Source organism: Eubalaena glacialis, chromosome 2 (genome assembly GCF_028564815.1).
Source record: "Eubalaena glacialis isolate mEubGla1 chromosome 2, mEubGla1.1.hap2.+ XY, whole genome shotgun sequence".
Classification (NCBI taxonomy): Eukaryota; Metazoa; Chordata; class Mammalia; order Artiodactyla; family Balaenidae; genus Eubalaena; species Eubalaena glacialis.
In genome coordinates this window covers 161,222,512-161,237,620 of record NC_083717.1, presented here as the reverse complement: position 1 = coordinate 161,237,620, position 15,109 = coordinate 161,222,512, and the positions used below count along the sequence as shown (strand labels likewise).

The 15,109-nt window shown below is 44.4% G+C and overlaps 2 protein-coding genes across 6 annotated transcripts in view; one reads left to right on the top strand and one right to left on the bottom strand.

Annotated features, from left to right (window-relative positions):
* The first annotated feature begins 860 nt into the window (after positions 1-860).
* On the top strand, positions 861-13,690 carry PIGH (phosphatidylinositol glycan anchor biosynthesis class H). Of its 5 annotated transcripts, none has more exons than XM_061180946.1 (6): positions 861-1,119; positions 5,162-5,371; positions 5,833-5,916; positions 8,096-8,184; positions 9,696-9,782; positions 13,439-13,690. In XM_061180946.1, exons 1-6 carry the CDS (start codon positions 940-942, stop codon positions 13,482-13,484), a joined length of 696 nt encoding a protein of 231 aa, XP_061036929.1. In that variant the 5' UTR covers positions 861-939; the 3' UTR covers positions 13,485-13,690. The 5 variants fall into 5 exon arrangements, with proteins under 5 accessions (XP_061036929.1, XP_061036930.1, XP_061036931.1 ...); XM_061180947.1 differs by having other exon boundaries at positions 9,696-9,789; positions 13,439-13,514; XM_061180950.1 differs by having other exon boundaries at positions 1,033-1,119; positions 5,167-5,371.
* The window catches only part of PLEKHH1 (pleckstrin homology, MyTH4 and FERM domain containing H1), a 51,570-nt gene continuing 45,218 nt past the window's right edge, over positions 8,758-15,109 (bottom strand). The window contains exons 25-29 of the mRNA XM_061180945.1: positions 14,265-14,407; positions 14,018-14,147; positions 12,388-12,474; positions 11,941-12,087; positions 8,758-10,991 (exon numbers count right to left, since the gene is read on the bottom strand). Of these exons, the coding sequence (XP_061036928.1) occupies positions 10,830-10,991; positions 11,941-12,087; positions 12,388-12,474; positions 14,018-14,147; positions 14,265-14,407 (669 nt within the window). The 3' untranslated portion in view covers positions 8,758-10,829. The remainder of the gene's footprint in view (positions 10,992-11,940; positions 12,088-12,387; positions 12,475-14,017; positions 14,148-14,264; positions 14,408-15,109) is intronic.

The window sequence follows — 15,109 nt, the reverse complement described above, 5'->3', positions numbered from 1 at the left end:
GCCACATCCCAAGTAAAAAAAAAAAGGGGGAACCCACAGGTCACTATTAGTCATGAGTTTAGTAATTTTATTATCCATACCTTCTACATCTTCCCCTCTTGCTAACCCTCCCAGCCAGGACTTGTCTGCCTTCTCAGTGCTCCGCACAGTGGTCTGGGAGAGAAAACTAGACAGTGAAATCCAAAAACTCCCTACGGGCCCTACAAGACCCTCCTGGATCTGGCCCCTACCTACCTCCCCAACTTCCAACTGCATTCCCCATGCGTCAGCCTCTCTGACCTTTTGATTCCTCCAATAAGCCAACCTTGTTCCAGCCTCGGGGGCTTTGTCTTTCCTGGTCCTCCTTCCTGGCAATTTCCTTCTCCAGAGCATCCCGAGACCAGTCTTGGCTCCTTATCCTTGGAGCTCTGATGTCTTTCCCCAGAGACTTTCCTTACTTGCCCATTGAAAGTCCCCAAGCAGCCCCTGCAGGCCATATTATTGCCAACAGCACTCTCTGAAATTATTTCCATATTGCTTCTCTTAATAGGAAGGAAGCTGCTTGAAGGCAGGGACCTTGTCACTACTGTTCACCTCTGTACCTTCAGCACTTAAAACTACCTGGCACCGGAATGAAAGAATGAATGAATGAGTGAAATGAACGAATACCTGCGGACTGCCTCCTTGGGGCGTACTCTGGCTTGGAAATAAAACTCAGTTTGTCGGGCGAAAGCACGTTAATAGCGGTTTTAATCTGTCCGCTCAGACGTTGGCCCCCGCCCCCGCAACGAATCTCTGGGGGTCCGGGTGTAGAATACCCCGAGAGCCTTGGCTGCTGTCGGCGCGGAACTGCGGCTGCGCGCAGCCTGGGGCGGGGCGTGGCCAACCCCAGAGCCGGCGAGAGGACGCTGCAGGGCGCGTTAGAGCGTCGCGGCCCGGCCTGGTGTGGGCGAGCCGGCCATGGAGGACGAGCAGAGCTTCTTAGATATTTGTGGCGGCCGCCTGGCCCTGCAGCGCCGCTGTTACTCCCCTTCCTGCCTGGAGTTCTGCCTCAGCTGCCCTCGGATCACCTTGCGCTCGCTCACCGCTGTCACCTGCACCGTGTGGCTAGCGGCCTACGGACTCTTCACCCTCTGCGAGGTAAGGTCGGCCGACCCCTTCCCGCGTTCGGAGTTGGGGGCTTGGGTTTGGAAGGGTCATTGGGGCCTTAGGGTCGAGCCCAGACCTCTCGCCGGACCCTCCTGCGGTCGTAGGGCCTGGAGGGCGGAAACTCGCTGGTTCTGGGGACGCCATTCCGCTGCTGGACAGCTCTCTTCCTTACGTTTAGTGAAGTTTGTGCTCCTGTACTTTATCCCCCTCCTGGGTCGCTGCTCTGCTCCGTGGTTCCACCCAGCATACATCTAGTCCTTGCAGGACAGCCTAAAACTTTAACTTCCATGTGCTCTCTGTAGTACATGCTCATAGTAATTCAGTTCCAAGAGTTCAGAGAACTAAGTATATCGTCCTCATCCATAACTTTCACCCCTCAGAGGAATCACTGCTAACAATACCTTTTACAGTCTTCTAGAAACTGTCTTTGCCTCCATAAATCACAAGAATTGTGTGCAAGTTAATTGTTTGATAGTTCTTCCTAATCTCTCTTTTTCAAGGCAATCTAAACCCCCCCCCCCAAATCCCTTCCCCAACTTCAAGTATTTTCTAAAGAATTGTGAAATTACGGAGAGGAGTGGTTTCTGTGTTCAATTTCCAGAGTCATTCCTATTTTCTGAGCCTCAGTTTTCACATCTCTAAAATGGAATTAATATCTGCCACACCAACTTCACAGCATTGTGAGGGTCTTATGTAGTAGCATTGTGACAGCCCTAAAATAAAAGGAATCATCCTAATTGCCCTTTTCAGGATGAATTTAGTTTCATATTTAGTGTCCTGAGTGGACTATATTATTTCAGGAGTGGTCTGACCAGAGCTGAAATACAGCAAGGCTATTTATTTCTATAATTTGGGTATTGTTTTCAATACTGCATCCATTTGCTTTTTGTGCCATCAGAGCATATTTCAGAGCATGGTAATTTAGTAGTGTAGATATATGCAAAATATATGCCCTAATTTGTACCAAATTGTATCTAAAAGTTTGTTCATAAGTCAATCAAAATGGTTAAGTTGCCAAGACAGTCCTTCCTCCTCCCCCCAGAAAGATTTAATATATAAAATAGTTGAATATCAATACTAGCCTGAGCTCTGGTCAGGTAGTCATGTGAGGAGGAGGGAACAGGTATTTATTAAATGCCCACTGAGTGCCAACTGCTTTACTGAATGCCTCATTTCAACCTTAGAAGAAAACCAAGACTCAGAAAGAGTAATAACTTATCCAAAGTGATAAAGCTAGTAAATGGCATACCGGGGCTTCAAACCCAGGGCTGTCTGACTCTGAAACCATTTTTTTCCCACTATACTATGATGTCTCCTCATTGCGGGGGGCTTGCTTAGGCAAAATTTTTAAATAGAAGTTTGTGTTTACGCCAGCTCCCTTTTGTACTCACCTCTCTCATCCTGGTATATTCCACTTACCCTCAGCAAATGTCCAGGGCTCGGTAACCTTATCTTCCTTTAAACTCCACTGCAACACTTCTTAAGGGCTCTGTGTACCAAAATTTCTTACCTTTCCTCCTATTCAAAACTACTAATTACTGAATCTCAGCTAGGATGAGAAGAAATCTGATGAAGGAATTCATTAAAACATGTGGCTAAACTTCAACCCCAAATGAATATTGAACTGTTAGAATTTCAGAAAGAAAAATGAAGTATAAAAAATGCAGGGGTAATGAAGTTTTGGGCAGGGATTACTTTATAGAAAAGCTGATATGGATCAAATCCCCTAAGTATATACTGTTCTTCATCCCTTCTTTCCTCCCAGTTTTTGAATTCACAGTTCTATTAGAATTCTAGGTTTTTACCTTACTTATTCCAACCTGGAATGTCCTTCCCCCTTCCTTTTCTCAGCTAAGTATATTTGTCAGTAACCACCACCTCCTCTGCACCAGTTAAATCCTGCTTCCTTGGAAGTCTTCATAGGATATTCCTATGTGCTTTAATGTCTCTCTTTCTGGCTTTCTCTCTCTTTTAATCCTGTCTTAGTCACTTCTAGTCAGAATCATAATATTCTCCAAAAGTATTTTATATATGTTACTCTTGCCTCTAATAAATCTGTAAGGGCCAGAACTGAATTTTATCTCTCTCTATTCTTCCATAATGCTTATTCAGTTCACACTATGTACAAGACACTGTACTAGATACTAGACATTTAATTAGCTCAAAGTAGATATTTCTGGGTCATCAGAGACCCAGCACATAGATTTCTCCATCCTTCATTTGTTAATCAACAAATAATTTCCTAGCACAGAGGTCAGCAAACTTTTTCTTTAAAAGGTCGAATAGTAAATATTTTAGGCTTTCAGGTCTCTGTCTCAGATTCTTCTGTTTCTTTTTCTCTCTTTCTTTTTATCAACCCTTTAAAAAATGTAAAAAACATTCTTAGCTCAAGGTTGACCAGACAAACACATATCACAGGCCCAAATAGTTTTCAGACTCCTGATCTAACAGTTAACTATGTGTTATGTAGAAAGAAGTCGAAAGGTACCTTCAAGGAAAACCAGAGCTGGTCAGTAGTTAAAGCAGTAAACACAGATTTTATTCAGAAACTATTGCAATGGGAGAAAAGAGACTTAAGTATTGAATTGGGCTCAATTCTAAATATAGCAGGGACCAGTGGAAATTTATAGCTAAGGAGCAGGGTCAGGGGTCAGTGGATGGAAAATTACTAAAAGGAAACATCAGGGGTAAAGGGGGATTCTGGGTAAATTGATTTGACAGGATTCTGGCTGAAGGCAGGCCACGGTGATTAGATACCAAGGGTGAGGGTCTTCTTTAAACTCACTTAGCAAGATTCTTGCTACAACTTGTTGGACACTGCAGGCCCAACAAGAATGGACACCAAGGTCCAGCACTTAGAAGAGCTTGACTAGAGTTAGGTCAAAGAGGGTATCTTGTCAGTAACAAAAATTAATAAAACACTTCCTATGCTCAAGGAATGACAGTCGTAAATTAGTGAATCTCTTGATTCTAGATCATCGATGATTTTTTTCCTGTGTCATCCTTCTAAATAGCTTTTTGGAAAAAAAAGGGAAAACAGTGCCACATGAAAGAAACATACCTTGATAGAAAAACACATTTCAACTTCAGGAATGTTAAACGGTTGTAGATGTGTCTTAGAATCAAAGAAGTAAATACCATTTTTGGGGCCCTTAACACATCAGTCATTTCATCTAGTCAGTCAGCCTTAACACATGAGTCAGTCACAACCCAAAACAACAAAAAGAGCCCTAAATAGTAAGATCTTTATTATTTAACAAAACAAGAAGTCAGGACGAAGGAGGGCTCTAGAGGGCTTAAGAGGCTCTGTTGATTTTACTTTTTTCATCTTACTGCTTTTCTGCCCTTGATGTACTCTGCCTGTCCTCAGCCTAGCTTTCCACATGGTTTGGCAGAGGCCATGTAGTTGGTTTTCAGGCATCAAAACCTCAGGATGAAGGGGCCTTCTCTTCCTTAGATCTCTTTTTTGAGATGGACTTAGTTTTCCAGAAACCCCTCCAGCCGACTTCCCCTCACATCTCATTGGCTAGAGTTGTGTCATAGGTCCATTTCTGAACCAATCATTGGCAGGAGTGGGAACCAATCATGATTCACTCCAACTTCTATTAGGAAGGAGGAGCGGCTGTTGAGTATTATCTGCTACACTGTGCTAAGCATTTTATTACTCTCCAGTCTGCGATTTTCCTACGTATCTTACTGATGGAGCATGAGAAGAGAAGATCTGAGTCCTTAAGTTGCAATTTTGGAAGAAAAATCTCTGAAAGCAGTGTGATGGGTATTTTGCTGATGGAGGTTCTCCTCCCGAGACCTATCCATTTGTTGTCTGGATGTATTTTATCATATGCTTTCGTAGCACTACAGAGCCCAAGTAAAAGTAGTTTCCTCTTCCTCCGTGCATGTTCTTCCCATCTGTTCACCTCACAACAGACAAAGGCTTTTTTCCACATTGCCTAGAGTTGACTTATTAAATAGCAGAGCTATATGTGGAGGACCACTTGGTAATCTTACCGCCTGTGTCTGGCTCTCTCTTCAGAACAGCATGATCCTCTCTGCTGCCATCTTCATCACTCTCTTAGGCCTGCTTGGTTACCTCCATTTTGTGAAGATTGATCACGAGACTCTGTTAATCATTGATTCCCTTGGCATCCAGATGACCTCATCCTACGCCTCAGGCAAAGAAAGCACCACCTTCATTGAGATGGGCGAGGTGAATGATGTTGTCATTAATGAGGCTATTTACATGGTAAGTATTTAAGTGGTAAATATTACAGGCCTCTCTGGATGAGGCAGCCCATGGGGTATGCCTGGATCTAAACTGAGTCTTAATACGTAAAGTAACTGATGTCACAGAATTAAACTTGAGGGCTCTCTGTTCCAGTACTTGTAGTGTTTTCTTTTTGGCTGACATGTCTTTAAACCATAAAAGTGAAACTTGTATTGAAAACATATGTCCTTTATTTTTAAAGAGATACTATAGGTTTTTATGGATAGGGAGTCAGCATTTCATCTTTATTTTCTAGCCCTGCTTCAAAGTCATCTCTGGTTGTTGTTGTTTTGTCTTTTTTCATCTAAAGAATAAGAATATACTTCTCCCTCACTTCAAATGCATTCTTTTTCAAGTGTATGAAAAAGTTTTAAGCCTTCCCTTGAGAAACAAAACTGAATTTTACTTAGATCTCTGCTATTTGGTTTATTTTCTTACAGCAGAAGGTGATTTACTACCTCTGCATTTTATTGAAGGATCCAGTGGAACCACATGGGATATCCCAAGTAGTACCTCTCTTCCAGGTGAGCACAGAATACTTAAGTTTCTTCTGCAAAGAAATCCTCTACCTTTCCCCTCCTCTCTGCATATCCACGGCTTCTTATGTTCAGTAGGAATGTGAACTTCTGTTGTCAAGAGTATTTGAGGATACCAGAGGGGTATTTTTACTGAGAATTAGGATTTTAGTTATTTCAGAAATTCCTTTCTGAGGCAAATAAGGCTTTCAGAAATATTACGAATTTATACAAATTTTAGAGATAAAAACAAATATATAGCAACTTCTGCCTATAGGTCATCATTCATCTGCTTTGACTCCATCAGTCTGCCAATATGCAATTTTACATAGATGTTATTGATCTATACAGACTGTTATACACTATTTTGTGTCTTGTTTTTATATATATATAAATTTATTTATCTATCTATTTATTTATTTATTTATGGCTGTGTTGGGTCTTCGTTGCTGTGCGCAGGCTTTCTCTAGTTGCGGTGAGCGGGGGCTACTCTTCATTGCGGTCCGTGGGCTTCTCATTGTCGTGGCTTCTCTTGTTGCAGAGCACAGGCTCTAGGCGCGCAGGCTTCAGTAGTTGTGGCACGTGGGCTCAGTAGTTGTGGCTTGCAGGCTCTAGAGCTCAGGCTCAGTAGCTGTGGCACGCGGGCTTAGTTGCTCCGCGGCATGTGGGATCTTCCCGGGCCAGGGCTCAAACCCGTGTCCCTTGCATTGGCAAGCAGATTCTTAACCACTGCGCCACCAGGGAAGCCCTTGCTTTTTTAATATACATATTTTCATGCATTTACAAAGGCCATTATACTTACTATTTTAAATAATTATATCATATCAAATATTAGTTTATTTAGCTACCTCATTTGCTAGCTTTTGAAATCATGTTCAGATTATTCTTTGTTTTGCTCTTACAAAAAAACACTTATACAAAGATGCAGACCTACTAGAGAATGGACTTGAGGATACGGGGAGGGGGAAGGGTAAGCTGGGACAAAGTGAGAGAGTGGCATGGACATATATACACTACCAAATGTAAAATAGATAGCTAGTGGGAAGCAGCCACATAGCACAGGGAGATCAGCTCGGTGCTTTGTGACCACCTAGAGGGGTGGGATAGGGAGGGTGGGAGGGAGGGAGACGCAAGAGGGAAGAGATATGGGGACATATGTATATGTATAACTGATTCACTTTGTTATAAAGCAGAAACTAACACACCATTGTAAAGCAATTATACTCCAATAAAGATGTTAAAAAATTAAAACTTATACAAACATGATTATAATCAATTATTTTATAGGTATATAAAGTATTTATGTATGCAGTTAACTCTGCCTCACTGCCCTTCCTTTTTCACAAAGGATTTAAGGTAGCTAAGCTAAAATTCTTCTGCATTATAGTTCAAAATTATTTTATTAAAGCTTATGAATAGTTTCATAGATTTTAATCATGTTTGAGATTTGGCTCCAGAGATTGGACAACTTTACCATACTTTTGGGAATTTGTACTTGTTTTTCTGTAGTCTTGGCTAACAGTGGGTTTAGCTATTTTTTAGTTTAGTATGTAGGTAAAGGAATTTAGAGTTATTAAATTTGTGTCTCTTTAAATGACAAAGAGACTTTTCATATTTCCTTGTAAGTACTACCTATCAGTATTTTCTGTTTTAAACTATCCATCGCCTCTATTAGTCAAGTAGATACTAGATAGTGATTATGCATTGTAACGATTTCTATATTTTGGGTAGCAAACTGTTATTAAATGTGCTTTCCCCATATATTTTTCCCATTCTGTGGCTTTTCTTTTCATTTGGTTGTATTATATTTCATTATAGAAAATAATTTTCAATATTTACATATTAAACTGCCCTTCTTGTCTCTGAGAACCGCTTCGCAGCTTGTGATACTTCCCAAGAGGGTCTGTCTTTGTTACTCCTCTTGCTTGCTCTTAGGTGGAGGTCATGAAATTTAGACAGATTAAAAACTGTCTTTCGAGCTCCTGCGTCCACAGTTCACAGGCTGGGATGTGGGCCTGGTTAGGGATTCCTCCCAGCAAAACGCTGTGAGGCCTGAACTTCTGAAGCCCACACCTGTACCATTTAGACCCCCTGGTCGTGGGTGAGAGATTGAGGTTGCACATGGACACAATACCACTAAGCACTTTACGTTCACCTTGTCTCTGCATTTCTCCCCTTTGGAATTCAGAGTGCCAAACCCCGGCTGGACTGCTTGATTGAAGTGTACAGAAGCTGCCAGGACATCCTGGCACACCAAAAAGCCACATCAACGAGCCCGTGAGTCCCAGCATTTAGAAGGCCAGTATTGTTTTCCAGAGGAGATGACTCCTAAGCCACAGTGGCTGGTTTATTTTCTGTATTTTAAACCATCAGGTGGGCACAGTCCTAGGAACCAGTATGGATGCGGTGGATCTCAGAGCCATAGAGCAGATGCCTGGAAGCCTAACTTATTGTGTGATGCTGAGCAAAGTATTGATGTGTATTTTAGTGTTCCCCTTGTAAGGTTTTGTTTACCACCTGAGGGGAGACCTCGAAACAGTATGTCAGGAGTATGTTGACCAAGAGCACTTTGTGCAATTCCTAAGCACGTTCAAGTTTACTTTTTGTTGAAATATGTAGAGCAAGACAATGGGAAACTGACATCAGATCTCTTGAGAAAGATAATTGTCAACTGCACAGTACCCCTGTATAAAAGTTAAGAAAAAAAGCAAGCCCTTCAGGGGCTGGTCAGTAGGAAGAAATGTCCTACAAAGACTCGTCTCTGTCCACCTAGCTCCTGTGTTCTGTACAGGCTTAATTTATGATGATTCTCTTAATAAACAGATCTCCTTCCAAAACATACACAATTGCTTGGTTCAGACAGCTGCTTTTTATTGACAAACACGATCACGGCATTTCAGTCACGGGTGTCAAGCACATTAATACTCTTGTTACTCAGCATTGTCTATGGTTTCAAAAACTTCTTTTGCCAAGAGGGATGAGATAAAAGGCCAGACAGAAATTTGACTTTGGTTTCCAGACATGTTAAAGAAGGATAAACATACATACTATAGAAGCCTTTGTTTATAAGGCAGTTTCTTCTATATAAAATTAATAAACTAAGGGAGGATTCCTGAAGGGTTGGGAAGAAGACAGGGCGGGGGAAATAGCGTGACCCCCAAATTCAATATGAACACAGCTCCATTCTTGCTTTTTCTTTGGGACTTTTTTTTTTTTTAACTCCTGGCTAGATGATAATTCCTTATTTGCCTTAGAGACACTCAAGATATTGCAAAACTAGAGCTGTAACTTCTGCCTTTTACACCAGCCCTGGAGGGGTTATTCAGGAGCCTGTGGGACATGTGACATGTGACTTGTTCGAGGTAGAAATGTCTCAGCTAAATCCCAAATGCTGGGGGAAAGGCAGGAACAGAAATGGGAGGCAGCTATAAAATTGCCAGCCTGGCAAAGTCAAGTTCATTTAAAAAAGGCAGACACTCTGATGTGCTGCTTTTTTCATCATGCTTGTCAGCTTAATGGGTGAGAGAGGGGAAGCTTACAGCAGCTGAGGTGTTCAGATAAACTAGTTCCAGCCTTGCAGTTTTCACAGTGTGCAACACACACACACTTTGCTGGGGTTAAAGGCTTGGTTCTTGGATGCTATTGCTAAACCCATATAGTTTGTTCGGCACTTTATCGAAAGATGATAAGACTGCCTTAGAGCTATGAAATAAAACTCAGTTTCTTCAATGTTGGAAAATAATCAGAGTATAAATGAACTCTTTCGTCTTTTTTTTTTTCCTGTTAAGGGAGGGCGGAGACAAGATCATCTCTGCATCCAACAGAAGGTCTCACTCGGGGATGGGGGGATATTGGCATCGTCAGGAAGGCAAAAGGTGAAAGGTACTTTCAATTTCTTTCACCTGATGCTCTCAGGCTAGGACAGATAACACATAATGTGCGTCTGCCCTCAAACTAATTCCCAGCGCAAGTTCGCCAGAAGTCTTAAGGAACAAATCCAGGCCCACGAGCCTGCAGGGGGTCTTCTGTTTCTGACTCATCTTTGGTGGCCTCACAGAGCAGCAAAAAGCAGAATGCATTTGCTTGGTCTTTCAAAGAGCAGGGGGACAAGCGACGACCACCTTCTCCTACAGTAGTAAGCACAGCCTTCACTGAGCCCTGTCCAGTTGTTAAAATGAGACAGGGAGAGGTCAGGTTGGACCTAGCCCCTGCCCTTGCCTGTACCCAGTTGGGCTGACGGTCCAGTGTGAGGGAGAACAGCTTCAGTCTCAGGGGAATAGCGCTTTGTCCTGCAGAGACAGGTGCCGCTGCCCCAGAAGGGCACCGCCGATGCCTCCTTGTTCGCACCAGGGGAAGGGGAAAGGTGAGTCTCCTCCTTTTTCTCCAGCCCTGCCAACACCTTTCCCATATGGGAAAGGAAGTCCAGTCTTAGTGAGTTCTAAGCTTTTGTTGGAGTTCAGGTGAATTGGAAATTCTAGTCCTCTCCTGTTCAGGGATGTCGGGAAAACTTCAAGTATAAATCCCTGCATGAGGACCATACACAACATAAACATACTAGTCTCCCTGAGAGTAGCAGTGCAGGAAATTCTGACTTACAGCACTGATGCCCTCAGTAACCAGTAACAAACAGTGGGCCATCCCTATCTGTGTCTAGAATCGGGCAGCATCCAGAGCTCAGTATTCTTGTGAAAAAAAAGAGTGGTTTTTATACTGGGTCTGGATTTTTAAAGGTTGGCCCTGAAACATTATAAGGCACCTAGAGAGTAAAGGCTTCATGGACACTGAAATACACATTTCACAGAACAACTGGGGCAGGCTGCAGGGGGGCTGTTAGACCCATCACAGTAGTGTCGCACCCGAGGATACATCTCTCTAATCCCAGAGGCACCAGGTGGTGGTGGGGAAAGGGGTAGGAGAAATATTCACAGCAACGTTGGCCCCTTGGCAGCACATGGAACAGAAGCAAAGAACTGTCGTCCATCCAGTTCCCATGGCTGGCAGGCAGCAGGCGGGTTGGGGGGTGGGTCCACAGCTGTGGAGCAGTGGTTCATGTAGCTGGCCATGATGAAGGTCACCTCTGCAATCTAAGGAGAGAAGGAGAAACAAAGGAATTGAACACTGGCCTTGGCTTGAATCCTGGCTCGCTCACTCACTAGCTGTTGCACTGGTTATATAAGCTTCCTGGGCTTCAGTTTGTCCCTTAAATTAAAATACCCACCCAGGAGGAAATGTCCAAAGGGGATCGTTCCTATGAGGCTCGGAGGCCTAGTGAAATAGGCGTCTGGAGGTCCTGAGGTGCCCAGTACCTCCTGAGGACAGGAGGACCAACATTCCGCCCTGGTTGTCTCCAAGGCAAGGCAAGGCAGCCTCCCTGGAGGAAAGGATCTGTATATCCTCTCCTTTGGCAGGGACAGTATTGAAAGGAGGAGGTGGTTAGGCAAACTCCAGCTTTAGGGTTAAAACAACAGGGTTTCCAGTTGCTCAGAAGGGAGCCAGGAACTATAAATCAGAACTTTGGTTTCAGAGTCTCTGTAGTTGTTATTTTTGCATCAACATTTCCTGTACTGAGTAGGAACAAGGCCCTTAAAGTGAACAGTTCCTAGGACCTCCTTCAAGACCCCAGGGAAGGGGGAGCATGTTCAGACTGTCCCACTTGTGACTAGTGCCGGGACAGCAGAGCCCAAGGCAAGGTGAGAACACTTGGGCCTGCTGCAAGGACGAGAGCAGCAAGAGGGCCCCCATTCAAGCCTGTCCGGTGCTGTGGCTAACAGAACAGAGGAGGGTAACGTGAGGAGCGCAGAGTAGCTGGACCAGAGTGAGTTCCCTCTCCCGCCAGCCCCTCCACCTGCCAGCTCAGCAGTGACCGCAGAGACGCCACCAGAACCCTCTGGGGTACTGACGATAGGGCCAAAAGTTTCATTTGGGGCAGGGCCCTTCTAGAGTACTGTCACAAACCCAGTTTCCTTTCTAAGCTCCGAGCCCATCTCATCAGACCACAGCAGGGTAAAATGTTTTAGCAGCTTCCAGACCCACCTTGGGAGCAGCCATCCGGAAGATCAACTTCTCAATATGGCCTTTTCCAGAGCTCTGGTCTGAAATGGATCTAATCACAAGCATGAAGTCATCCCGGCAGCCACCAAAGGTCATCACTGAAGAGTAGGGATAAGTGACGTGCACTTGCTGTGGGGAAAGATCCAGTTAGTTCTGGAAAAACTTTCCACCTGCCTCCTGAGCTAGGAGCCAGCATGCCCGGTCTCTTCCAGACCAGGAAGGGAGAAGTCTGAAGTGGTCACACTTTGGAGATCTACATTTTGAATGTCTACAAGCTGTGTCTAGACTAGAGGACAGCAGTACTTGAGCAGGGGGTGGGGGAAGGAAAACCGTGGTCACTTAGCTCAGCCCTTTGAGTCCAGAGAGAAGAAGAAAAGATACTGTTCAGGAGAAGGAGGGGTCAGGAAGCCAGCCCTCATCCTCCCGTACCATAGTGTTGTGGTCCAGAATGCTGACACCATCCTCGTTCACGGCAATCCACACCAGACTGTTCTCCTTGGAAGACAGCTGTGCAGGCTGGGGGAACAGGAAAATCTCATCAGACATCCACAGCTAGGGATTCTGAACCACTAGAGCTTTCTGAGGAAGAAGGCATATCCAGGGATCTGCTAGGCAGTGATTTCCAACTTTTTTCTTTTGGAAAACATAGAAGATGGTATTTGTACAGCATGCTGGAGTAAACAGGCTGCTCGTGGCAGGAGGCACCTGGCTTGGGGCTCTGGCCACCTACTAACAACCCCGAGTATCACTTTCTTGTAGTACCTATAGCCCATCCTGCCATGGTACAGAACACAGTACACTTTGTTCCTGTTCCAGAACAGAGGCCAGCCCTGGCTGTTCTGTCACAGGCATGGAGAACAGGATGTTTTTTCCTGGCTTTCAGAAACTGACAGCATTCCACCCACAGGCCCTCCTAAGTGCAAGCTGCATCTTGCTTCAACCAATTTCCTAGGGACTATAAAATAATTAGGAAAACAATAATGCAAGGGCTTTAGGCCCTACCAGGGAGAAAAATGACTATTTGGTGGATAAGTCCTAGAATGACTAATTTTCACTGCCAGGGCTGCAGTAGGGCAATCTAGATTTCCTATCTCTCCTACCCTGGGGAGGCTGGGGAGAGAGATGGACATGTCCCTTTTTTCAGGAGCTTCTTCCAACCTTCCAGACTAAGTGGGTCCCCATGTTATATGCCTTTATAACACCCCTGTACTTTTCCTTCATGGCACTTGTGACAGCTTGTAAAAAAATTATATATATTTTATATATATATATATTTAGAAAGAGAGAGTGTATGTGTGATTATTTGATTAGTGTGTACCTCCCCCACTAGATGGGAAGCTCCATGAAGGTGAGGACGTGTCTGATTTGCTCACCTCTTGTCACCTCAGACAACTAGCACAATGCCTGAGATACAGTAGGAGCTCAACAATTCTTTGTTGAATGAATGAGTGAATGTCTGTTGTCTAATCTGTATCCTCAGTGAACAGGATCATGATCCAGCTTCGAGGATAGGACACTCTGTGTGATTACGTACGAAGTTTCATGCACACCAGATACCCAGTGAAGAAAAGTTCCAGCTGAAATTACTTTTGGCCACCTGGCCTTCAAGCAGGAGAAATTAACTGGTGCCTGAGTAGTCAGATCCCTCTGTGGCTGCACCAGGTCAGCAGAGATGTATTTGTTTAGGTTACACGTTGTTCTTTCAAACTTCTTTTAAAATAAAAACATTCTCAAGAGGAACATCATATCAAGTCTGAACTCTGTTGTGAATTAGTTGACCCTATCTTTTTTTTCAAGGGTAGGCTTGGGAAAGAAGTCAATAAAGGAAAGTTAAGGATCACCCAGAAATAACCCTGGCCCGAAAGCAATGAGTCACAACTGCTCTGGACCAGGGAAAGCTGGAGTAGGCAAGAAATGGGTGGAAAGATAGTGACCCCTAGTGGTTGCGGGTGGGCGCTGCAGACTGAACTGGCTCAAACCTGACCGAATCCAGGAAAAACTTAGGGAGCTCCTGAGGGTGTGGTAACCACTCCTTCTGCTGGAAACTGCCCACACTTACCTGAGCAGCAAAGAGCTTAGCACCAAAGAGAGGCCATTTCCGGGCCACTGTCAGGTAGATGCGGATGCACTCAGGAGAGGAGCAGCCTTGCAGTGCTGCCCACTTTGTGGTCAGCTGATCTGCCAGGTGCCTGGGTTAGACGGATGGAGAGATATGGTGCCATGTTTCTGTTGCAGCTCTGAGGTTTTCCCCAACTCTGCAGCCCATGCCTCCCTATGGTGACTCCCTGCAAGACCTTGCAGCCTACCTCAGCTGTTCCAGGGGGGCCCCGTGTCTGTAGCGCCTTGGGTAGAACCTGTCTAGGACCTGCTGGAGGTGATGCAGAGCCTTGGCAGGGGGTGTGCCCCCAGGTCCTGGCAGGATGGGCTTCTCCAAGTCCCCATACTCTACCTGTGGTAGAAGCACACGGAGGGACAAATCAGGAATTTGGACGTGAATGGGGTGGGGGCCTGCTGAGAGAGGTGAAATCATTATTTCATTCCTTTATTGGTGAGGTGTGAATGGATGTGAAAAAACACTTCTTGTGAACAGACAGACCCTTTATCTCAAGTTTCACAGACACTAGAGAAACAGCCTTAGGGTCCTAGAATATTAGAGATTGTCTAGATCAACTCTCCTTTTGCAGCTGAGGTCAAGTGCCTTATCCAAAGACACAGTTAATTAGTGGCAGACAAGGGAAAACACTATAGAAATTCTGGCTTCTAATCCAAAAATATGGGATACAGGATTGAAGATGCTACAGATCCTTCAGTAGAGCTGACTGTTCCAAATGTGGCCATTAGAGTCAGATACTTGGCTCAAATCCCAGCTCTGCCATTTACCAGCTCTGAAACCATGATCAGGTTAAACTCTGTGAGCTTCAGTTTACTCATCTATAAAGTGGGGGTGAGAACTAAATAGGGTACTACATATAAAATGTTTCGCACAGGGCTCTCTACAGCATACTCAATACATGTTTATTGTATTAAAGGCCAACTGTTATTATTTCCCCCTCCTCTCCAGCATGTAGATCCAGACTCTTTCTTACGGGAACCATGAAGGTATCCCAGATTCCTTTGGCAAGACAGCCTCCTAAAGGTAATAGGGAGAAGA

What these genes read in the sequence shown, in the direction of transcription:
- PIGH (XM_061180946.1), top strand. Translation starts at nt 940, where the DNA reads ATGGAGGACGAGCAGAGCTTCTTAGATATTTGTGGCGGCCGCCTGGCC. An exon ending in GACTCTTCACCCTCTGCGAG is followed by an intron (nt 1,120 to 5,161) that starts GTAAGGTCGGCC and finishes CTCTCTCTTCAG; the next exon opens with AACAGCATGATCCTCTCTGC. An exon ending in CATCGTCAGGAAGGCAAAAG is followed by an intron (nt 9,783 to 13,438) that starts GTGAAAGGTACT and finishes CTGTATCCTCAG; the next exon opens with TGAACAGGATCATGATCCAG.